Here is a 25,260-nt window from a genome sequence, read left to right on the forward strand (position 1 = left end):
TGAACGAACCTAGGCTGAAATCACTATGACAAGCCTGGGTTCACACAGGAGTGGTGGGGAAACCGAAACAGCATGCGATTTGGACAGGAATGGCACCGCATTCCTGTTCAAATCACATTTCCATTTATTCGCAGTGCAATTTGCACCCATTTATTTTGTATGAACTCAAATTGCACCGCAAAGTATCAGTAATTGTACTCGCCGATAATAACTAATTTATAAAGAAAAGTGTTGGTGCATCCCTAAAAATAGTACGTGATAGAAACACAACCTTTCTATTCTAACTAGAACAACCATTGTTCATTTTTATTTATTTATTTTTACGTATTTACAGGTCAAATGGAGGAGTCTTCCCGAACACAGCTGGCAGCACAAGCCCCAGATAGTAGTTTTAGGGTAAGGCAAGCCTAATTGTAGATATCTATATGTATGCATGTTTGTCTTTAGCTAAATCACTGTGTTCATGTAGATTTCTTGTGAAAACACTCTGCCCTTCTAGAACCTTTGGTCTCCAGGGACCAAAAGTGCCCTTCTTCCTAACCACCACCTGAATCTATTCAAGAGCATGACCCTGAACCTCCCAGCCTCTTTGAGGAGGAAGTGGATGCAAAAGAAGATCCTGCAGTGGAGTTTTCAACTCCTGATTCATGCCGTATGCTTTCCACTGTCCGTTCACCTATTGTTGTGCTGTGCCTTTGCCTAGCAGCACTGGAATCTCCACATCCTAAGCAAGTGCTTTAGTGCAAGAAATGGCTGGTGAAGTCCAGAAAGACTTTTCCCTTGTAGCCCTTGCAAATTAACTTTTGCTTTGCATGAGTATTGGCTAAATCCTGAAAAGGTGTTCCTTTCTCCAAAACACTTTTTGCTGAGTGCTAGCCTGTGGGAAAGGAAACCTTTGTCAGTCCTGGTAGTGGATTCTGACATTTGTTCTTAACCTCTTAAGGACCAAGCCGATTTCTGATGTATGTTGTTTACAAGTTAAAATCAGTATTTTTTTGCTAGAAAACTACTTAGAACCCCTCAAACATTATATATATATATATATATATATATATATATATGTGTGTGTGTGTATATATATATATATATATATATATATATATATATATATATATATATATATATATATATATATATATATATATATATATATATATATATATATATATATACACATTTTTTTTTTTTTTTAGCAAAGACTGTAGAATTAAATGGGCGGTCGTTCCAATATTTTTTTTGTCATGTAGTATTTGTGCAGCAGTCTTTCAAGCGCAATTTCTTTGGAAAAAATACTTTCACTGAAGTGAAAATACTAAACCGTAAAGTTAGTCCATTTTTTTTGTATATTGTGAAAGAGGTCATGCTGAGTAAATAGATACTTAAACATGTTACGGTTTAAAATTGTGCACACTCGTGGAATGGCGACAAACTACAGTACTTAAAAATCTCCATAGGCGATGCTTTTAAAATTTTTAATGGTTACCATATTATAGTTAGAGGAGTCTTTTTCTATAATTATTGCTCTCGCTCTGATCGTGGCGATACCTCACATGTGTGATTGGAAAACTGTTTTCATTTGCGGGCACGACTTGCGTATGCGCTTTCTTTCGTGCGCGAGCACATGGCGAAATCAACATTTTTGAATACTGGCAGTTATTTTGAATCGGTGCCATTGGCAGCCGAGTAAACCGGAAGTAATGTTGTGATGTTGCTTCCGGGTTACGTGATCGGAGACCTGATTGAAGCCGCATCTGGTTGCTCGGGTTTCCTGGTGGGAGGCGACACACACACACACACACACACACACACACACACACACACACACACACCCACTTGCTGGGATAACAGCTGAACGGCTGCTGAGCAACATTGGCTGTTATTTTCTGAAAGCTGGCTCTAAAAAAACTGTACCACGTTGATGCAGCTGCAGGCATCATCCCGGTACAGCCACTTCTGCAGAAGCATCGGTTTGCGGGAAGTAGTTAAATACACCGTACTCCACTGCACACGAGAGCATTTGCCTCCTACCAGATGGATCAACTTTTTGCAGGTCTAACACAGCCTTTTTGCAGCTTTTTTAATGCAAGCAAAGAGCGCCTCATCTATGGGATGACACCTTATTAGCAAATTCAGGCTCTCAGTATGTATGGATAAACCACATCTCATTAACATCAAGCTGGGCTAGTAATCCACACGCCAGCTGGTTGTCACAATTGCAAAAGGAGGAAACCACTCATTGCGCAGATATCCATAAAAAACTATTTTTCTCTTACGTCCTCCGACAGTCGCCGCCCATTCACACAGTATTCACTAATAGGGTATTGCTTCCTCTCCGCAGGAGTTTCTAGGCAAAAGACTTGTAAAAGAACAATTCATCTACATAGTCACACCCATGGGGGCTGTCCTTCTAGTCCAATACCCCTCTGCAATAGCCATCCCAACTCAGTTTGTCTTCTGCCTAGCTTAGGAGTGGATAGGCTTCCCTGTGCTGAGGCTACAGTCTCAGCCTTCTTCTTTCTCTTATGATTTTTTTTCTAAAAATGTCTTTTTCTTCTTTACATTGCTAGCTGTTTATTTTATCAGCGTTAGTTAGTTGGTTCTTCGGATGAAGACGGCGTTTGCGGAGCTGGAAATCGGACTGACCGCCCTGGTTCTCCAGGACAGAGGGTCAGATGGAATCCCAGCCTGCCATCGAGCGTTTCGCAGGCTAGGTGTTCGCCCTGGCCTCGCAAACGACCCATCCCTGTCCTCAGGGATGCAGCCATGTGAGGTGGCTACCTCACTGGACACAGCATAGGTTCGTCCGTGCACTACTAGTGTCCTGCGTTTCTGGCTGGCGGCGCTCCGGCACAAAAATAGGCACGCCTATTTTTGCCTCTAATGGTGGCTCAGGCTGTGGCGGATTGGACCAAGGTGCTAAAACACACCCTCGTAGCTGACTTTCCCCCCCCCCCCCTCCCCACTACAGTGGAGATGGTGGACCAGATTTATCAAGGGGTCATGTATTTGTGCGATGCGGCCCTAAATGAGGCCCCTTTGGCGATACACCTGTCCAGTGTCGCAGTGATTAACCGTCGACTAATCTGGTTAAAAAGCTGGTCGGCTGACCTGAAATCCAGGAAGACAGTGGCTGATATCCCCTATGCGGGGTCTCACCTTTTTGGAGACTCCCTGGATGAATTGGTTAAAGGAGTCACTGGGGGTAAGAGCACTTTGCTGCCCCAGAACCCTAAGGGAAAATTTTTCTGCGGTAAGCGGGGCTCCTCCTTTAAACCTAATCAGGAGTCCTTTCGTGCCTTCAAGGCACAGAACAAGGGAAAACCCTTCAAGGGTCAAGGTGGCCAGAAGAAGCCCTGGTTCAGCAAACAAAAATCCGGCCAAGCTGGGACGGCGGCTCAGTCCGCCCCTGCCTGAAGGGGCGCCCTCACCCGTTTCAGGGGTGGGGGGACGTCTGCACGGTTTCCTCCAACCTTGGCTGCTCCGAATCACGGACAGGTGGGTTCAGGAAATCAATTGGTCAGGGTACAAGATCGAATTTCTTTCTGGGCCGGCAAACAGATTCTTTCCCTCAAATCTTCATTTGCCCCCAGGGCGGTTGCAGGACTTGCATCAGGTGGTGCGGGATCTCCTCGCCCAGGGGGTTGTCGTCCTGGTGCCTCATCGGGACAGGTTTCGGGGGTTTTATTCAAATCTGTTCACTGTGCCCAGAAAGGAGGGCAAAGTGCGTCCGATTCTGGACTTAATAGCTCTGAACCGCTTTGTGATCGTTTGGAAATTCCACATGGAATCACTCCACTCGGTGGTGGCCTCCCTGAATCCGAGGGAGTTCCTGGCCTCCATAGACCTGAAGGATGCGTATCTGCACATCCCCATTTTCGAGGGTCATCAGAGGTACCTCCGATTCGCTATCGCGGAGGATCATTACCAGTTTGTGTCATTACCTTTCGGTCTCGCTTCGGCTCCAAGGGTCTTTATCAAAGTGTTGGCGCTTGTTCTGGGCCTGTTGCGGGCACAGGGCATTGCGGTCCTAGGTTATCTGGACGATCTCCTGTTAAGATCGAGTGCCAGTCAGAGCCTGTTGCGCGATCTGTCCACGGCGCTTCAGACGCTCCAGGAATTCGGTTGGTCGACCTTGTCGCCTTCGGTTCGCCTCCCGTATCTGGGAATGGTTCTGGATTCTGCTCAAGCAAAGGTGTTCTTACTGGAGGACAAGCTCCGGACCCTGCAGGACGAGGTCAGGGCCCTCAGGGCCAACGAATACTCGTCACTCCGGACCTGTATTCGGTCCCTGGGATTGATGGTGTCGGCCTTCGAGGCGATACCGTTTGCACAGTTTCACACGCGAGCTCTCCAAGCAGAGATCCTCGCCAGATGGGACAGACTGCCTCAGTCCTTGGACTTGAGGGTGTTTCTGAGTCTCCAGACCAGAATGGATTTGTTGTGGTGGCTTCAGTCCCCGGCGGTGTCGGACGGAAAATCCTTCCGGCCGATTTTGTGGACAGTGATAACCATGGATGCCAGCCTGTTGGGCCGGGATGGCGTTCTGGGCAACCTGTCTGCCCAGGGCACTTGGTCGGAGGAAGAATCCTCCCTCCCGATCAACATTTTGGAATAGAGAGCAATCAGTCTGTTCCTGATCCATTGGTTGGATCGTCTTCAGGGCCGTCCTATATGGGTGCAGATGGACAATGCCACTGGCTTACATCAATCACCAAGGGGGCACCAGGAGTGCCCGGGCGGCCCAGGAAGTGACCAGTATTCTGTCTTGGGCCGAGACTCATGCCCCGGCGATATCGGCAGTTCACATTCTGGGTGTGGAGAATTGGCAGGCCAACTATCTGAGCCGCCAGACCCTGGACCAGGGGGAATGGTCCCTACACCCGGAGGTGTTTCAGATGCTGTGTGCGAAGTGGGGATCCCTGGATGTGGATCTTTTCGCGTCTCGACTAAACCACAAGGTGGAAAGGTTTGTGGCAAGAACGCGCGATCCTCTACTGTCTCAGGGACCGATCTTCCGTCCTGCTTTACAGTCGCTGGCTTTAATGGCCTGGCTGTTGAAAGCCAGGTCCTGAGAGACAGGGGTCTCTCCTCAGAGGTCTTTCCTACTTTGATCAAGGCTAGAAAAGCCTCTTCTGGTAAGATTTATTAGCGTACATGGAAAACTTATTTTGCCTGGTGTGAGTCCAGGGGTTTCTCTCCTCGTTCCTATTCGGTGGCGAGGGTGTTGGCTTTCCTCCAGACTGGTGTGGACCAGCGCCTTGCGTTGGTCACGATTTAAGGGCCAGGTCTCTGCACTGGCTATTCTTTTCCAGCGCCCTGTGGCGTCTAATTCCTTGATTCGCACCTTTATTCAAGGTGTGCGTCACTTGGCCCCTCCTAGACGGGGCCCTTACCTCCATGGGACTTGAACTTGGTTCTGTCCGTGTTGCAGCGTTCCCCGTTTGAAAACATCAGGGAAATTTCGTTACCTATGCTATCTAAGATGGTTGCGTTCCTGGTAGCGATCACCTCTGCTCGCAGAGTGTCGGAGTTGGCGGCATTGTCTTTGCCGTTCCCCTTACCTGGTGGTTCATAGGGATAAGGTGGTCTTGCGACCTAATCCGTCCTTTCTACCAAAGGTGGTTTCGGATTTTCACCTGAATGAGGACATTGTTTGTTTTACCTTCGCTTTGTACGAACCCTAAGCATCCAAAAGAGGTTGCCTTGCATTCTTTGGATGTTGTCAGGGCGATCAGGGTTAACCTGTTGTCGACTGAATCCTTTCGGAAGTCGGATTCACTCTTTGTCCTTCCTGAGGGACCTCGGAAGGGTATGACTGCGTCTGCGGCATCCATTGCCAAATGGATCAGACAGACGATTGTACAGGCCTTTTCGTTGCGGGAACGGATTCCTCCCTTCCCTGTCAAGGCGCATTCTACCAGGTCGGTGAGTGCGTCCTGGGCCTTTCCGGCATCAGGCTTCGGTGGCCCAGGTGTGCAAGGCTGCGAATTGGTCGTCGGTGCACACCTTTTCCAAACTCTATAAAATTGGATGTTCTCGCGTCAGCTGATGCCTCCTTTGGCCGCAAAGTTCTCTGTGCGGCAGTGCCATAGGGAACTCTGGTTTTGTATGGGTCCCTGGCTGTCAGGGTTTTTTTCCCCTTGGTTATTTGTTTTCCTGGGTTGTTGCTCCTGTTGAGCCCTTTTTTTGTTACCCAGAGGGTGGCCTTTCTGTTCATGTAAGGTTCCGTTCTCTGATGTGGTTACTGCGTTGCTTTTCTGACGGTTGCGTTGCCCACCCCTCATGTCTACACTGCTTTGAGACATCCCCATTAGTGAAGACTGTGTGAATGGGCGGCGACTGTCGGAGGACGTAAGAGAAAACTGAATTTTTTTTAAGAGAAAGAAGAAGGCTGAGACTGTAGCCTCAGCACAGGGAAGCCTATCCACACCTAAGCTAGGCAGAAGACAAACTGAGTTGGGATGGCTATTGCAGAGGGGTATTGGGCTAGGACAGCCCCCATGGGTGTGACTATGTAGATGAATTGTTCTTTTACAAGTCTTTTGCCTAGAAACTCCTGCGGAGAGGAAGCAATACCCCATTAGTGAAGACTGTGTGAATGGGCGTCGACTGTCGGAGGACTCAGAGAAAGGAATTTTATGGTAAGATTTTACAAAAATTCCGTTATTGGTATAGACATTTACTTACAAGAAAGACGGATAATCTAGGCAAATTGGTTACACACATCATCTGGCGTCATTACAGACAAGATGTCACTGCTACCACTAACCTGATGTACGTTTCGTTCTACTAAACGTTGTCACTGGGGCAACAAGTACTTTTTATCTATTTGTTCCTTGACGGACACAGCTCCCAATCATCTTAACAATTGGGTTATAATGCCCCCTTCAGGAGAAAGACAGGCAGAAAAAATGCTTGACTACGCCTTTGGGCAGTCTCGGGGGGTGTACTCCCACTCTCAGCTATAGGTACTCAAGTTTTTTTTCTGCCTAGTCAGGAGTAAGGACCTAGTTCCTTGCTGAGATCTTCGGTGCTGGCAATTTTTTTTTCCTTTTTAATGGATTTTCTATTTTTCCTGTGAGAATCTACAATCAACTGCTGGACTGAGCGACGGGCTGGATATTTTTCAAAAGTGGTCCCCTCAGTCTAGTCAGCGAGCGCACGCAGGCCTCAGCTCTGCGCTAGCTCGGTCGCGACATAGCCCCACTAGACGGGGCCTGGCCTGCGAGTTAAAGGTCTTGCAAGGTCGCATACGACCTGGTCTCCACCTGAATCGCAGCGTTCCTCCTGGCCGACAGCCCCCATTTCGATAGGAGATTGTCAGGCAGGGCCCACCCTGTTCCTGGTATGGTAAGTAGCTGTACCACCTCTAACCCCTAGAGGGTTTTGGGGTGGACGTGGGTCCCTCCATGGGGTGGTCGGACCCCCGGATTCTCCTCCTTATGCAGCGTTCCCTCCCCTCTTGGTGTTTCCTGCGACACGTCGCCCCTCATCTGCCTATGAGGGCAGGACTGGACTCTCCGGTTTCTAGGTTTAAAATAAGCAACCATGATTCCAGTTGAAGAGTCCCTGGCCTTTAAGGACCTGGCTTACAGAAAAGCGGATGCTGTGGCCCGCCATATGTACACTGTGGCTGCTTCGGCACTTAGGCTGGTTTTTACTATTGCCCTGGTGTCGCAAACTCTGACCGAGTGGGCCAAGCTTTTATGTGGGGAACTGTAGGGGGAGCAGGTTCCCCCTACCTTTGCTGAGCTGGCGGACCAGTTGGTCCAGGGGCTGCAGTTTGTCTACGATGCCTCTTTGCGAGGCTGTCTGTTTCAGCAGTGGTATTATTTGGCTTTGGCTTAAATGCTGGTCTGCAGACCAGACTTCCTAAAAGACCTTATCTGATCTCCCCTTCCTAGGAGATCGCCTGTTTGGAGCTTCCCTGGATGACATCATTAAGGGTCTCATAGAGGGGAAAAGTACTTTATCGTTCAGCGACAGACGCAGCTCCTTCATGACTCATAGGGTTGTACTCCTCCTTCCAGGAATAGGCACTAGGCAGGAAAAAAAACTTAACCACATTTATGTTGGCTGTCCCTGCAGGCATAACCCCTCAGACTCTTATCAAACAGTTTGTTCTGCTTAGTGTTAGGAATAGGACCTAGCTCCCTGCTGGGACTTCGGTCTTAGCTGTAACAGGGAAAGTTTGTGATGTTGGGGGATCTGGTGATCACGGCCAGAACTCTGCAGGAGTTTGGTTGGAACATCCAATTTCAAGAAATCTGCACTGACTCCGGTTCTGAGACTGGATTGTCTGGGCTTGACTCTGGATTCAGCCTTGGCAAGGGTTTTTCTTCCCCCCCCCCCCCCGGAAAAGTTGCAGGGGGGGCGATTTAGTTTTTGTTGGACAACAATCTGTCCTCTCTAAGAGTTGGCATGCGAGCCTTGGGTCTGATGGTATCGACCTTCGAGGCGGTTCCGTTTGCTCAGTTCCATTCAAGGCCCTTTACAAAGGAAGATTCTTGTGGAAAATGGAACGGGAATCCAAAGTCCTTTTGATTCTGTGATTCGGTTGAGCCACAGCACAAAATCTGCTCTGTTGTGGTGGATTCAGTCCCCAGGACTGTGCCAGGGCAAGTCCTTCCTTCTGTTTTGAATGGTGGTGACCACGGGCACCAGCCTGTCGGGAAAGCTGGGGTGCTGGGAAAGCTCTGTGCCCAGGGTACCTGGACGATAAATATCCGATGATAATCAGATAAATATTTTCACGCTCAGAGCGATAAAGCTTTGTCTGAGTCATTGGACGACTCATCTGCAAGGTTGTCCAGTTCAGATTGAATCGGACAACGACACGGCTGTGGCTTACATCAATCACCAGGGGGGCACCAAGAGTGTCTTGGCGGCCAAGGAGGTTGCTGAGATTCTGGCCTGGGCAGAAAGCTTTGTTCCAGCTCTCTGCTGTACACATTCCAGGAGTGGAAAACTGGCAGGCGGATTTCCTGATTGGTCAGGTGTTGGATCAAGGGGAGTGGTCCCTACACCTGAAGATGTTCTGCCTCCTGTGTGTTCGGAGGGGGACTCCCGAGGTCGATCGGTTTGCCTCTCGCCTCGACAAGAAGGTGCAGAGATTCGTAGCCAGGTCTCGAGATCCTCTGGCCGATGCCACAGACGCACTGGTGGCTCGTGGGGGTCGGTATCGGCTGATTTATGCATTTCTGCCATTGAAATTCCTGCAGAGGCTTCTGCGCAGGATACAGATACAGGGGGAAAACATTCCGGCCATTCTGGTGGCTCCAGACTGGCCTCGCCGGTCTTGGTAGGCAGACCTGTTAAGGCTGGTTGCCGATACCCCTTGGAGACTTCCTCTCAGGGAAGATCTGCTGTCTTAAGGTCCGATCTTCCATCCTGCTTTACAGTAGCTGGCTTTAACGGCATGGCTGTTGAAAGTCATGTGTTGAGAGAATAGGGGTCATTCTGACTGCGATTCCTACACTCTTGAAGGCTAGGAAGTCAACTTCCAGGAAGATCTACCATCGTACGTGGAAATCGTACATTTCATGGTGTGAATTCGCTGAAGGTGCACCCTCGCTTGTTTTCGATCGCTAGGGTTTTGGCCTTTTTTGCAGAAAGGGGTTGAACAGCGGTTGTCTTTGGGTACTATCAAAGGCCAAAAGACCACGGAGTCCTTTAGAAAATCAGACGCTCTTTTTGTCCTTACTGATGGACCTCATAAGAGATTGGCTGCGTCTGCTGTGACCATTTCCAGATGGATTAGGCAGCCGGTGGTACAGGCCTATTCACTGAGGGGTCTGGTTCCTCCTTTCCCAGTGAAGGCTCATTCTATGAGAGCGCTGAGTGCCTCCTGGGCTTTTTGCCATCAGACGTCGGTGCTACAAGTTTGCAAAGCAGCAACTTGGTCGTCTATACATACGTTCACAAAATTCTACAAGGTAGATGTGTTGGCATCCGCGGATGCTTCTTTTGGCCGCAAGGTTTTGCAGGCTGCAGTTTAAAAGAGAACTGTTTAGTTTCTCGGGTTTAATTTTTTTCTGGGTGAGCTCCAGTTGTTCCTGGTTGAGCTCCATGTTACCTGGCTGGCAGTTTAAACATTGGGGACTTTTTGTTTCTGCGTGGTTTCCCACCCCCCATGATTATACTGCCTTCGGACATCCCTAGGAGTCATGAAGATAACGAGCTTCGCCTGTCGATGAACAATAGACAAAACTAGATTTTTGTAAGAACTTTAAAATCCCTTTCTCTGAAGTTCGACAGACGCAGCACCTTATACTTCTGAGGTATGGGCTTTTTTGTCTTCTAAACACTGCCTGCAACTAAACTGTTTGATAGCAGAGTCTGAGGGGTTATGCCTGCAGGGACAGACCCATAGGCTTGTTTTTTTTTTTTTCCCTGCTTAGTGCCTATTCCTGGAAAGAGGAGCATAACCCTATTAGGGATGTAACGATATCGAAGATATCGCGATATCGTATCGTCGTGGTCGTGTCTCGATATCGTTGTGGTTGGGTTACAATATTAAAAGGACAGGTGTCCGTCAAAAAGCAAGAGGAATAAACACAGTCCCACGGAACAAATCATTGTTAACTACATAGACCAGAATTTAAGGATTTTTTTTACTGTTTTTTTTCAATGTAGATATTTTGATCTTTCTGATGAAAAACGTGAACATAAGCTAAATGATAGGTCAGTGTTTTTTTTAAAGGCTTTTTGACTGACTATTTTATTTAAGTTTGTTATGTTCCTAAATACCAGTTTTAAAAGGCTGCCTTTATTTGCCTTGCACATTTAAACCTGACTTAACTTGATCTTTGTTTGCACTTAGGCTCCATGTACACGGGACGCTGGAAATGGCCGTTTAGGAGCAGTTGGGCGTTTTTTTCAGAAGCCCCTTAACCCATCTACATTTTATCTTATCTGTCCATGTACACCAGGTCGTTTAGTCATTTGCAGGCAGTTGCGTTCAGGGACTGTTTTTAGAACGCAATTATTTGCGTTCAAACGTGTGTTTCCCGGCGTTTCAAACGTGATGACCCGCGTTTAGCGTTCGCGTTTTTCCATTTTAAAGGGGAATAATTTTTTTGACCTCTAGGAACGCTTCTAAACGCGGGTACAAACGCGACCGAACGGACGTTTCAAACGTCCTAAAAATTCCAGCATTCAAAGGGACTTTAAACAACGTCCCGTGTACATGGAGCCTAAAAGGGAATTGCCTATTGTTTGTTTACAATTGTTCTAGCTGCTTCTTAACTTGAACATTGCACAGAAGAATCAGTTATGCAACCAAATATTACTATACAGAATATTGATGTTCCTGACTACAACTTGCACTTTAAAAGCACTATGTGATCAGTGTTTTATGTTGTCATCCATAAATACAACAATAAATTGCCTGTTGACTGGCAAAAGCAGAATAAATGTCGGTATTTTTTCGCTATTATCATCACAAACACTATCATGAGCTATTTAACAATACCATGAGCTTTTCCACAATATCGCAATAAATATCGTACCGTGAGGTCAATATCGAAATTGTATCGTACCGTGAGATTTTGTTATCGTTACATCCCTAAACCCTGAGTCATGACGATATGAAGCTACGTCTGTCGATAAACTTCAAAGAAAAGGATTTTATGGTAAGTTCTCACAAAAATCCATTTTTTTCGTACCTCTGGGTCGCAAGAAAGCCATTCAGGTCTTCTGAGAATTCCAAGAAGCCATGGTCAGGTAAATTAAAGACCGGCCAGTCTGGGTCTACGGACAAATCCTCATCTGCATGAAGGGGTGCCCTCAACCACTTCTGGGGGGGGGGCATCTTTTCTTCTTTCTGGAACCTTGGACTTCCTTAATTCAGGACAGATGGGTTCACAAACTGATTTGATCAGGGTACAAGATCGAATGCCGGTCTCGTCCGTCAGACAGATTCTTCCCGTCCAATCTGCACCTCTCTCCAGACCAGTTAAGGGATCAACGGGAGGCGCTACAAGATCTGCCGTCCCAAGGGGTGATTGTACCAGTTCCCTCTTAGGAACACTTTCAAGGGTTTTATTCAAACCTGTTTACTGTGCCCAGAAAAGAGGGCAAAGTGCATCCAATTCTGGATCTCAAGGCTCTGAACCGCTTTGTGCGGGTACAGAGGTTTCGCATGGAATCCATTCGAACAGTAGTGGCGTCTCTACACCAGGGACACTTTTTGGCCTCCATAGATATCAAGGATGCATATTTGCACACCCCCACATCCAGTCGTTGCTGGCAAACAATCTGTCCTCTCCTCCCCTCTCTTCGAACTTGCTTGCGGGCCTTGGGTCTGATGGGATCGACCTTCGAGGCGGGTCCATTTGCGTTCCATACCAGACCTTTGACACAAGAGATTCTGGTCAAATGGAACAAGGATCCAAAGTCTTTAGACAATTTGATTCCGTTGAGCTGTAACACCAGAGCTGCACTGTTATGGTGGCTTCACTCTCCAGCACTATGCCAGGGCAAGTCCTTCCTCTAGTTTTGGACAGTGGTAACCACAGACGCCAGCCTGTCTGACTGGGGCAGCATGCTGGGGAGGTTCTGTGCCCAGGGAACCTGGACAGTAGAAGAGTCCAAACTACTGATGTTTTGGAGCTCAGAGCAATAAAAATTTGTCTGAACCACTGGAAGACTCGTCTGCAAGATTGTCCGATTTGGATTCAATCGGACATTGCCAGGCTGTGGCTTACATCAATCACCAGGGGGGGCACCAAGAGTGTCATGGCGGCCAGGGAGGTGGCTGAAATTTTGGCCTGGGCGGAACATTTTGTCCCAGCCCTCTCTGCTGTGCACATCCCAGTTATGGAAAACTGGCAAGTGAATTACCGGAGTCGTCAGGTGGTGGATCAAGGGGTCTGGTCCCTACACCTGAAGGGGTTTCATCTCCTGTGTGTCAGGTGGGGGACACCCGAGGTTGATCTGTTTGCTTCTTGTCTCAAGAAGGTGCAGAGGTTCATAGCCAGATCTCGAGATCCTCTGGCCAACGCCACAGAGGCACTGGTGGTAAGGTTGGTCGCCGATACTCCTTGGAGACGCTGTCTCAGGGTCCATCTTCCATCATGCTTTACAGTCGCTGGCTTTAACGGCAGGGCTGTTGAAAGCCAGGTGTTGAGGTCTTGCTGCCTCTGATTTCTACGCTCTTGAAGGCTAGGAAGTCAACTTCCAGGACGATATATCATCGTACGTGGAAATCGTACATTTCATTGTGTGAATCGCTGAAGGTGCACCCTCGCTTGTTTTCAATTGCTAGGGTTTTGGCCTGCCTGCAGAAAGGGGTTGAACAGCGGTTGGCTTTGGGCACTATGAAAGGCTAAATGTTGCCTTTGGCTATATATTGCAACGTCCGTTAGCTACGCATGCCTTGATTCGTACCTTCATACAGGGAGTGCGCCATATGGCGCCTCCGAGATGGTCCCCGCTACTGCTGTGGGATCTCAATTTGCTGTTGCCTGTTCTTCTTCAAAAGCCTCCTTTTGAGAACATTCGGGAGATTTCTCTGTTTCTCTGCTTTCATTGTCTCAGAAGGTTGCTTTCTTGGTGGCTATCACTCGCAGATTATCTGAATTGGCGGCGTTGTCATGCCGCTCACCTTATCTGGTGGTCCACAGCGATAAAGTGGTACTTCAACCTAATTAATGTTTTTTCCCGAAGGTGGTTTCTGATTATCATCTGAATGATGACCTTGTGCTGCCTTCACTCTGTTATAAGCCCAAACATTCAAAGGAATTTGCCTTGCATTCTTTGGATGTGGTTCGGGCAATCAGGGTTTACCTGGAGGCCACTGAGTCTTTTAGAAAGTCAGATGCTCTTTTTGTCCTTACCCAAGGACCTCATAAAGGATTGGCTGCGTCTGCAGCGACCATATCCAGATAGATCAGGCAGACGGTAGTTCAGGTTTATTCACTGAAGGGTCAGGTTCCTCCTTTCCCAGTGAAGGCACATTCTACTAGAGTGCTGAGTTCTTCTTGGGCTTTTCGCCATCAGGCGTCAGTAGTTTGCTAGGCGGCAACTTGGTCGTCTATGCATAGGTTCACAAAATTCTACAAACTTGATGTGTTGGCATCTTCAGATGCTTCTTTTGGCCGCAAGGTTTTGCAGTCTGCTGTTTAAAGAGAATCTTTTCTGTTCTCTTTGAGGTTGTGTTTTTGCTAGATGAGGTCCAGTTGTTCCTGGTTGAGCTCCATATTACCTGGTTGGCTACGTTTAGTCTTTGGTGAGTTTTATTCTTTTTTGCATTGTCTTCCCACCCCTCAAATAGTGCTTTGGGATATCCCAATGGTCCCAAGATATGGAGCTGCGTCTGTCGATGAACGATGTAGAAAATTGGATTTATGTACTTAACGTAAAATCCTTTTCTCTGAAGTTCGACAGACGCAGCACCCGCCCCTCTGCTTCTGAGTGGGTTTTTTTTTTTTTTTTTGGTCTTCTAAATACTGCTTGCAACGAAACTGGCTGCTGTAGCAGTGTGTGTGGGGTTTTACCTGCTGGGACAGTCCCCATAGGCGTGGTAAAGCTTTTTCCTGCCTAGTGCCTATTCCTGATTGGAGGAGCATAACCCAATGGTCTAAGAAGATATGGAGCTGCGTCTGTCGATGAACTTCAGCGAAAAGGATTCTACAAGAAGTACAAAATTCCATTTTTTTGCTAGAAAATTACTTGGAACCCCCAAACATATTTTTTTCTTTTTAGCAGAGACCCTGGAGAATAAAATGGAGGTCGTTGCAATAATTTGTCACAACATATTTGCGCAGCGATCTTACAAACACAATTTGTTTTATAAAAAACACACTATTTTTGAATGAAATGGGAAAACCGTAAAGTTAGCCCAATTTTTTTCTGTGATATGAAAGATAATAATGTTATGCCGAGTATTTAGATACCCAGCATATCATTCTTCAAATTTGTGGAATGGCGACAAATATTGGTACTTAAAAATCTCCCTAGGCGACGCTTTAAAACTTTCTACAGATTACCAGTTTAAAGTTAGAGGTCTATGCCATTCATACAGTCTTCACCAATGGGTATTGACCTCTTATCCACAGGAGCAAGCTAGGCATAAGACTTGTTAAAACAAAGCAATTTACATAGACACACCTGTAGGGGGCTGTCCCTTTGGTCCAATACCCCCCTGCTATCAGCCTTCCCAACTCAGTTTGTCTTCTGCCTAGTTAGGAGTAAGATGGGCTTCCCTGTGCTGGGGCTACATGTCTCAGCCTTTCTTCTGTTTTTTCTTATTTTTATTTGCTGTAAAAGTATTTTTTCTTTGCACTACTAGCTTTTTATTTGTCCGCGCTTAGTCGGATCTTCGGAAGACTACAACGTTGCGGAGCTGGGAATCGCACTGGTCATCCTGGTATTCCAGGACAGAGGATCTTAGGGAATCCCAGCCCACCATCGAGCGTTTAGCGGGCTATGAGTGCACCTTGGCCTAGCAAATGACCTGCCCCTGTCCTCAGGGGCACCAGCCTGCGAGGTGGCTACCTCGCCGGGATGCCTCAACATGCGGTATTTTGATTGTGCGACGCATCCTATTTCGGCTGCCGGCCCCCCGCCGCCTGGGGTGGGGGGTTCCCATGCTATTGAGGCGCCCACGCAGTTTGGAGCGGTAAGTAACTTCTGTGTGGGGCCTCTGTTTGGGGATGACAGCCTGCTAACGTCTGTGCTCTCCCCTCATGTCTGTGTCTGGGGCTCGCATCCCGCCTGGTCCCTGCGGGGGCCCCTTGGCGCATTTAATGTTTGTGGGGGTCCCTATCCCTGTTCACTTGTCGGTGTGTTTGGGGGTGCAGACATGGCGGTGCGGCCCGCTGTGGTGCAAAAAACCGCGGGTCCGCCATTTTGGGTGTGGGCAGCTGCTCTGGCCTCACTGTGGGTACCTTCTGCAGCTCTCTATGTAGTTTTTTGGCGCCTTCAGGCGCCATCTTGTGTGTGGCAAGGTGTTTTTCACTGCACATGTTCGGCAGCCATTTTCCCGGAGCCTCCCATTCAGATGCATTGGCAACCATTTTCCCTTAGTCAGCTTCCTGTTTAGTCTCTTGCGGATGACCTCATTTCCCTTTCTGTATGCAGAGATTGTTCCAGTAGCGTGGTAACACTTCTGGGGGTGCTTTTTTGCTGGTTTGGGGAATATTCTTCTGTTTTCACCTCAGGGGGGTACCCTAGTGTAATCCTTATTACGGTGTATTGCGGTGGGTCGCTGCGGTCGCGTCTTAAAGGGCCAGCGACAGCGCTTTTCTCATGGAGTCCCAGGACTGCAAATTTCCCCCATCCTTGGTGAATGATTCAGGTACTCCTGAATCTTCACCTTCCTGCTGCTTGTGCGACTTTAGCGTCCAAGGTGGATTCGGCTGTCTGGCGTCACGGTGCTGCTCCGTCGTTTGATGTGGCTGAAGAGCTGGTCGGCTGACCAGTCTTCCAGGAATACGGTGTCTGACGTCCCTTATGTGGGAAATCGTCTTTTTGGGGAATCCCTGGACGAGTTGGTTAAGGGGGTTACTGGGGGTAAGAGCACTCTGCTGCCCCAGAATACCAAGGGTAAGTCATTCTGCAGTAAGCAGGGGCCTTCCTTTAAACCAGATCAGGGGTCCTTTCGTGCCTTTAAGGCAGGGACAAGGGGAACCCTTTAAAGGCCAGGGTGGTCAGAGGAAGCCCTGGGCGGGCAAGCAAAAATCCAACCAGGACCGGCGGGTCCTTTCGCACTTCTCTTTGGGGCAATGCAAAAACTTGTTACTTCAAGGGTGATTGTTTCGACTTGGGAACGTTTTCAAGGGTTTTTACCAAACCTCTTTATAGTCCCCAGGAAGGAAGGCAAGGTACGTCCAATTGTGGAGCTCAAGGAGCTAAACCGCTTTGTGCGAGTACAGAAGTTCCGCATGGAATCTATTATTACAGTAGTGGCGTCCCTACCTCGGATTTCTTCTTGCTTCTATTGACATGAAGGACGACTACCTGCACATTCTAATAAATGCCGGTCACCAGCGTTTCCTCAGTTTTGCCGTGCTTGGGGGAGTATTATCAGTTTGTGGCGTTTGACCTTAGTCTCACTTCCGCTCCTGGGATCTTCATAAGAGTTTTGCCTCTGGTGCTGGCATTGTTTGAGTCAGCGGGGAATTGCGGTACTGGGGTACCTGCACAATCTTCTGTTGCGAGCCGAGTCCCTGACTTTTTCTGGTGGACAACTTGGAGATTACTCTGTGAACTCTGAGGAAGTTTGGTTGGATTCTGAATCTTCAAAATTCTGCTTTGGTTCCGTCCACAAATCTGGACTATCTGGGTCTGACTCGGACTCTGGACTCAGCTTTAGCCAGAGTGTTCCTTCTGCTGGAAAAACTCCAGAAACTGCAGGAAGCAAATTCTGTTGTCTAGCAGACGTCCTTCCCTTTGTACTTGCGTGCAGGTGCTGGGCCTGATGGTGTCTGCCTTCGAGACATTTCCGTTTGCACAGTTCCACACGGGATCTCTGCAAAGAGAAATTCTGGTCAAATGGGATAAGAACCCACAATCTATAGACAATCTGATCCAGCTGAGCCAGGGTACGAAAGGGTCCCTGATCTGGTCGCTGACTGCTCTGATGGCGAACTGGAGATTGCTCTGCCAACTCTGAGGAAGTTTGGTTGGATTCTGAACCTTCAGGAGGTCTGCTTTAGTTCTATCCTCAAAAACTGCACTATCTGGGTTTGACTCGGGACTTGGCCTCAGCTGGAGTGTTTCTTCCTCTGGAAAAACTCCAGACGATCATCCCTCCGGGCTTGCATGCGGGTGCTTGGCCTGATGGTGTCCACCCTTGAGGTGGTCTGTTTACACAGTTCCACACAAGATCTCTGGTAAAGAGATTCTGGTAAAATGGGACAGGATCCATGGTCTCTAGAGGTGGCTTAGTTCTCTGGCACTTTGACAGGGAAAATCCTTTCTCCCTCTGTACTGGACGGTTGTCACCATGGATGTCAGCCTGTCCGGGTGCCAAGGCGTCCTCGGCACAGACGTGCTCGGAGGGTCCGGACTCTGGCAGAGTCCAGACTGACGATTAATGTACTGAAACTTGGAGCGATCAGACTGTCTGACTCATTGGTCAATTAGTCTTCAGGGGTGTAGCCGGCATTCTATGGTGGGCTGACCCAATTCGTTCCAGCCTCTGAAACTTCTGCAACGACTCCTGTGCAGGATCCAGGCAGAAGGGATTCCAGTCATCTTAGTGGCTCCAGACTGGCCTCGCTCTGGTACGTCTGATCTCCAATACTCCTTGGGGATTTCCTCTTAGGGAGAATCTGCTGTCCCAAGGACCAATCTTCCATCCTGCTTTACAGTCGCTGAAGGCTTGGCTGTTGAACCCCAGGTGCTGAAGGATGGAGGTTTGTCTCTACGCTGTTGAAAGCTAGAACAGCTAGGAAATCTACTTCTAGGAAGATCTTCCATGGTACGTGGAAGACGTACATTTCGTGGTGTGAGTCTTTTGGGGTTTATCCTCGTTCCTTCTCGGTGGATCGGCTCTTAACCTTCAACGGGGGGATTGAACAGAAATTGGCCTTGAGTACCATCAAGGGCCAGATATCGGTTTTTGACAGTCTTTTTCCAAAAACCCTCGGCCACACCCCCCCTGGTGTGTACCTTTTCTTAGGGATCCCTGGATGTGGATCTGTTCGCGTCTCGGCTAAACAACAAGGTGGGAAGATTCGTGGCAAGAACGCGCGATCCTCTGGCAGAGGCCTAGGATGCGCTGGTGGTGTCTTGGAATCAGTATCGCCTGATCTATGCCTCCTCCTCCCCCCCCCCCCCCCGATTCAGTTGTTGTCCAGGTTCCTTCGCAGGTTAGTCTCGGAACCGAAGTTGGTGATTCTGGTGGCCCCGGACTGGCCGCGCCGGTCTTGGTATGCGGACATCATGCAACTGGTCGTTGAGCCTCCATGGCGGCTCCCGTTACGAGACGATCTACTGTCTCAGGGGCCGATCTTCCATCCTGCTTTACAGTCGCTGGCTTTAATGGCGTGGCTGTTGAAAGCCAGGTCCTGAGAGATCAGGGTCTCTCGTCGGCGGTCATTCCTACCCTGCTCAAGGCTAGGAAGGATTCGTCCGGTAAGATCTATTACCGTACCTGGAAGGTTTATTTTGCCTGGTGTGAGTCCAAGGGCGTCTATCCTCACTGTTTTTCAGTAGCGAGGGTGTTGGCCTTCCTGCAATCTGGTGTGGACCAGCGTCTTGCGCTGACCACGATTAAGGGTCAGTTGTCTGCACTGGCAATCCTTTTCCAGCACCCCTTGGCGTCAAACTCTCGAATACGGACCTTTGTTCAAGTAGTGCGTCATTTGGCTCCTCGGAGAGCGCCTTTACCTCCTTGGGACTTGAATTTGGTCCTGTCCGTTTTGCAACGTCCTCCCTTTGAGAACATCAGGGAGATTCCTCTGCCTGTGCTGTCACGAAAGGTTGCCTTTCTGGTGGCGATCACATCTGCCCGCAGAGTGTCGTAGTTGGCGGCTCTGTCTTGCCGCTCCCCATACCTGGTGTTTCATAGGGATGAGGTGGTCTTGCGACCTAACCAATCTTTCCTTCCTAAGGTTGTTTCAGATTTTCACCTTAACGAGGATATTGTCTTTCCTTCGCTGTGTGCGAATCCTAAGCATCCTAAGGAGTTTGCTTTGCATTCCTTGGATGTAGTCCGGGCGATCAGGGTGTACCTGGCGTCTACTGAAACCTTCAGGAAGTCGGATTCTCTCTTCATCCTTCCCGAGGGCCCTCGGAAGGGTATGGCTGCGTCTGCGGCAACCATTTCAAAATGGATCAGACAGACGATTGTACAGGCCTACTGAATTGGGGAACGGATGCTGCCCTTCCCTGTAATGGCGCACTCTACCAGAGCGGTGAGTGCGTCCTGGGCTTTCCGACATCAGGCTTCGGTGGCCCAGGTGTGCAAGGCAGCGACTTGATCGTTTTGGCATCGACAGATGCCTCCTTTGGCCGCAAAGTCCTGTGCGCGGCCGTGCTTTGAGGGGGACATGGCGTTTACCTGTCCCTGTCTGTTGGCGTTGTTTTCCCCCTTTGTTTGATTTGCTTTCCTGGGTTTGTTGCTCCTGTTGAGTTTTCTCGTTTCCCAGAGTTTTTACCTTTCTGGTTCAGATAAGGTTCCTTTCTCTGAGCTGGGTGCTGCGTTGCCTTTGTGATGGTTGCGCTTCCCACCCCTCATGTCTACACTGCTTTGGGACATCCCATTGGTGAAGACTATATGAGGAGCGGCGACTGTCAGAGGACGTAAGAGAACTGAATTTTTGTAAAATCTTACCGTAAAATTCCTTTCTCTGAGTCCTCTGACAGTCGCCGCCCCCGCCCCTCTTTTGGGGTTTTTTGGACTATATACTGCTTGCTACCAAACTGAGTTAGGAATGCTGATAGCAGGGGGGTATTGGACCAGTGGGACAGCCCCCTACAGGTGTGTCTATGCAAATTGTTTTGTTTTTTTTAACAAGTCTTATGCCTAGCTTGCTCCTATGGATAAGAGGTCAATACCCGTTGGTAAAGACTATATGAGGGACGGCGACTGTCAGAGGACTCAGAGAAAGGAATTTTACGATAAGATTTTACAAAAAATCATTTTTTGACTTACCATAAAATCCATTTTACTTTTTTTTTTTTTAACTTTACAAATTAACTAAATTATACACCACACTTTTTTGAAGGTTATTATCCGATTAATCAAACCAACTATGAAAATAATTGTTAGTTGCAGCCCTAGTCCTTTTCCAGCAGTGATCACATCACAGCAGCAACACCGTACCATTGAAGCTTCTAATGTGGAGATTACTTGCAGACTTGTTTGATCTCTGTAATGGAGATGTTTACTATCTGGTAATAGGCTCCTTTTTTAAAGGAGCACTTTTTGGAGCACCTTTTTTAAAGTGGATGCTTATACATAGCACTGAGCACTTTATCTGACACATTATGTTGGACTATATATCCTTTGTTTCATACATGACCTGAGAGGATCCTATGGGCTTTGAGTTTAATGATTTATTGATATTTTATTCAATTCTATGTTTGGTAGTTACCTATTCTTTGTATAAACATTTGTTTTTGGTGGTTCGCTTAGCAATTATCACATGTTATATCAATATTTAAAGGAACAGCAAACAATTTTTTACACATCCACTCCAGAATATGCCAAGGAGATTTTCCCACACTACTTTTCAGGCGTTTTCAGGGTTCTCACTGCCTACTTGGGAACCACAACTTCTATTCACAAAACTATAGTCCTTCCTACAGGCTCTTATAGATCACATGCTGGCATTACCATGTGCATTAGACAACTTATTTCCAGAGCTTAACTTTTAAGCATAGAGTTCCTCCTTTTCCTATTGGGACTCATTCCACCGGATCGGTTAGTGTCTCATGGGTTTTGCAGCAAGAAGTGTCTGAATCTCAGAATTGCAAGTCCACTTGGTCTCTGTTCACACGTTCTTTAGATTTTACCAGGTGGATGGTCAGGCCTCAGCTCAGCTGAGAATGTCGGCTGCAAGGTGCTTTAAGCGGTCATCGGATCGTTTATTTTTCTGATTCCTTAAACCTTGTTTTTTGTGGGTCTGTGGCAGTTCTAGTTGCTGTGGCCACCCCTCAGTTTATTGAAGGGATTTACAGGTAACAAAAAAATTCCCTCTTTTGAGTGTTTTTTTTTTTTTTTTTTCCATTTTTAATGTTGCAGTTTATAGTGCGTTTTTATGTGATTTTAAAAAAAGGTAAATCATTTAACATCTGTGTATATTTTTGCTAATGCCATCTTTAGACAATGTTTTTTTTCTTTTCTTCTTTGCAGGAATCTAGTTACAACTATAGCAGCAAATCTCCAATGGGTGAAAATCATGGCAACTCTTATACATCAGGGGTAAGAATAAAGGAGGAACCGATGGATGAAGATTATGAACGGGCCTTGGCACCTGCTTCCACAGCTGTGGAGAAAGTCAAAGAGGAGCCTGATAACTCTGAGGTAAGAATATAAAATGCCTTTATCTCAATTCTTAGAATTATGACTTGTAGGTATAGACCTATGTACCCTTATGACCAGGGCTGTGGAGTCGATAGATAAATGTTCATACTCCTCCGACTCTTCTGTATTAATATGCAAATGTATTTTATACATTCCTTGAAGGAAAGAAAGGCAACATACATGTCATTACCACAGGACTACTGGCTACTCGCTTTCCTTTAGCAACTTCCATTTTGTCTAAGAAGGAATCAGTCTACCGTATATACTCGAGTATAAGCCGAGGCCCCTACTTTTACCACAAAAAGATGGGAAAAATGATTGACTCGAGTATAAGCCTAGGGTGAGAATGCAGGGCGGCGGGCATGGTACAGGAGAATGCAGGGTGGCGGGCATGGTGCAGGAGAATGCAGGGTGGCTGGCATGGTGCAGGAGAATGCAGGGTGGCTGGCATGGTGCAGGAGAATGCAGGGTGGCTGGCATGGTGCAGGAGAATGCAGGGTGGCTGGCATGGTACAGGAGAATGCAGGGTACTGGCATGGTACAGGAGAATGCAGGGTACTGGCATGGTGCAGGAGAATGCAGGGTGACTGGCATGGTACAAGAGGATCCGGGGTTGTGGGCATACTACAGGAGATGCAGTGCTGTGGGCATGGTACAGGTGGACCATGCCGCAGCACTGTATCCCTTGTAGTATGCCCGCAGCCCTGCATAATGGCAGGTAGTGCAGCTGTTTCACTTACCTGTTCAGAGGCGCCTTTATTTTAAAAATGGCGCCGACACGTCATTGCGCACGCGCCGCCGCTGCTCGTATACTTTCGGCTATTTCCGGCCTCTCCCGAGCGGCGGCGCGTGCGCAATGACATGTATGCGCCGGGCGGCGCCATTTTTAAAGCTTAAGCACGTCGGAGCGGCCAGGGACTTTTTTTTTTCCCTTGACTCGAGTATAAGCCGAGGGGGACGTTTTCAGCACAAAAAATGTGCTGAAAAACTCGGCTTATACTCGAGTATATACGGTAATTCTTCGTTTTGAAGAAGATGATCCTGAGTTACCACTATTGCTTAAAAGAACTTCATCCTGTGGAGGTATTTCAGGTCGTAATCCCTTCATGTGAACTGCTACATCATAGAGGGCCTTTTTCCCAGTAGCAGTCTGTTCACTGTTCAACAAAAGTCGGCTCATTGGGTCGACCTAAATAGCCGCTAACAAGATTTCATTTTCCAGCAAAAGACTCTCTCTTTGATGCAATGCCCTCAGCTATTAACCCCTCCATTTTTGTTCAGGCCATATAACAGGCTCTTTCATTCCAAGAGGAATTTACCCGGGGTAAATCGTCACATTGCAACCTCTTGGTGACAGTGAAGGGGTGAGAAAGAAGGTTCTTCAGCTCTTTTGTTTGTGTCCACTGGCTTTTAGTTAATGCAAGATTTTCAATTGTCCATTTCTTCTATGAAGTCTTTAAGTTCAAGCAAACGCTTCACCATAAAATAAGTGCTTCCCCAGCGAGTTGTTTGATCCAAAATGGCTCCTTTTCCCGCACGTCTTTTCAAAATTGCATCTGTTTTCGGGGCCCTGGCTGCAACAGTTACTTGCCGTAATTTGCCAATTAGTGTAGCTGCATGGCGATCTTTTAATCCATCTCTTATGGCAAGTTGCAGTGTATGAACAGCACATCACATATGATGAATAGTAGCAAGCTTCAATGCTGCTTCAACAAAGTTGTCTAAAAAAAAGTCAACATTCTCTTCAGTTTCTAAACGTTCTCCAATACTTGCAGAGCTGTCTTCCTCTAACTCTAATATCTGTTACCTTCTTCATCTTCTCAATTGTGCTCAAAATGTTAGAAGCGTTATTTGTCAACACATAAACACACGTCATTTCAAAATCTTCTAGAACACCCTCCACTAACTAAAGGTAATCACTGGTGTGATGTGCCTGAGTGTCCTTTAATCTGAGGGGCCGTGTTATTGTTTTGTTTTTTTTCATCCACAAATCTATCATTAATAGCAAAATAATTGACGCTGATGTGTGCATGCATCCATTTTAAGGAAGACAAAAACGTCCTTTCAGAACTTTCTGTAGTTCTTCCTTTTTACTTTTGGCCTTCTCAATTATAAGTTTCCTTATACTAAGTCATTAATTATAACTTTTTGTGAATTGGGACATTTAAACTTGCTTTTTTTTTTAATTCCAATCTAAATTTAGTAGGAGTCTGAGTCAGTGCATTGTTTGCCGACTCCAGGTACCCAAAATTGACTCCGACTCCACAGCCCGGCTTATGACGGACAAATACATTCCACCCCCCACAGAAATATTGAGAACGCATGTCACTTTTAATATGGGCCTTCTTTTGCTTGGCTGTTCTGATGGTATCCAATCTGTGTTTGCTTTTTTTTTCCAGCTGGGGTTAATTGGTATGAACTTGCAATACGTTTAATGTTAAACTGACATTAGTTTAAATACATTTTGGACCAGCTTGGCTCAAACAAATAATTTGGATGCCTCTTCGGTCATGTAATCTGCCCCCTCTCCTCCCTTAGGCCAATTAGAAAATGCCTTGTATTAACTGAAAAAAAATGCAAAGCTTCTCCTGAGTGGTGGAGGTGCAGAAGCAAGCGACTTTCTGTATTTGGTGCACAGAGTGGAAGTTGCATGAGCACTATCCAGAAAAGTACACTACTTACTGTATGACGTGTAGGCTACAGCATAGGGCTGCATGATTACTCGTTAAAAAAATTGCGATCTCTATTCCACCCCCTCACGATCGTAATCCGGCACTTCCACGATTCACCTAACCAGTTCAGAACAGTTCTCTGCTCGTAGGTGTAAAAAAAAAAAAGGCAGAAAGGCAGCCGTCAAAGTTTATCACAACATTGCTCAGCCTTGAAACAACATAAAAAGAAACATTGTATCATTTGGTTCTTTGAGATCAAAGGGCTGAACTTCGGTCTGCAAATGAGGTCAGTTTAACCGCTTAAAGACTAAGGCCGGCCAAACTTGGGACGAATTTAGAATGTGCTTTCTAAAATCTTATCGAAGAGTTAATGAAATGAACAGGTGCACTGGATGGGCAACAATGAGACCACCTCTAAAACAGGAATAGTTTTACAGGTGGAGGCCACTGACATTCTTTTTTTTTTTTTTTTTTTTTCTCCCCCTACTCATCTTTTGTGACTGTTTTTTACATTTGCATTTGGCTAGGGTCAGTGTCACCCCTGGTAGCATGAGGCCTTTCCTGGATCCTATAAAGGTTGCACAGGCAGTCCAGCGCCTCCAGGCTTGC

The 25,260-nt window shown here is 47.3% G+C and overlaps 1 protein-coding gene across 2 annotated transcripts in view; it reads left to right on the plus strand.

Moving 5' to 3' along the window:
- ZMYM4 (zinc finger MYM-type containing 4) overlaps positions 1–25,260 on the plus strand; it is a 209,673-nt gene that overhangs the window by 50,235 nt on the left and 134,178 nt on the right. For both annotated transcript variants that reach the window (XM_082244488.1, XM_082244487.1), the window contains exons 3-4: positions 335–396; positions 21,809–21,979. In XM_082244488.1, coding sequence (XP_082100614.1) covers positions 335–396; positions 21,809–21,979 — 233 coding nt within the window. The remainder of the gene's footprint in view (positions 1–334; positions 397–21,808; positions 21,980–25,260) is intronic.

This window comes from Pelophylax lessonae (assembly GCF_965119305.1).
Source record: "Pelophylax lessonae genome assembly, chromosome: 2".
Taxonomy (NCBI): Eukaryota; Metazoa; Chordata; class Amphibia; order Anura; family Ranidae; genus Pelophylax; species Pelophylax lessonae.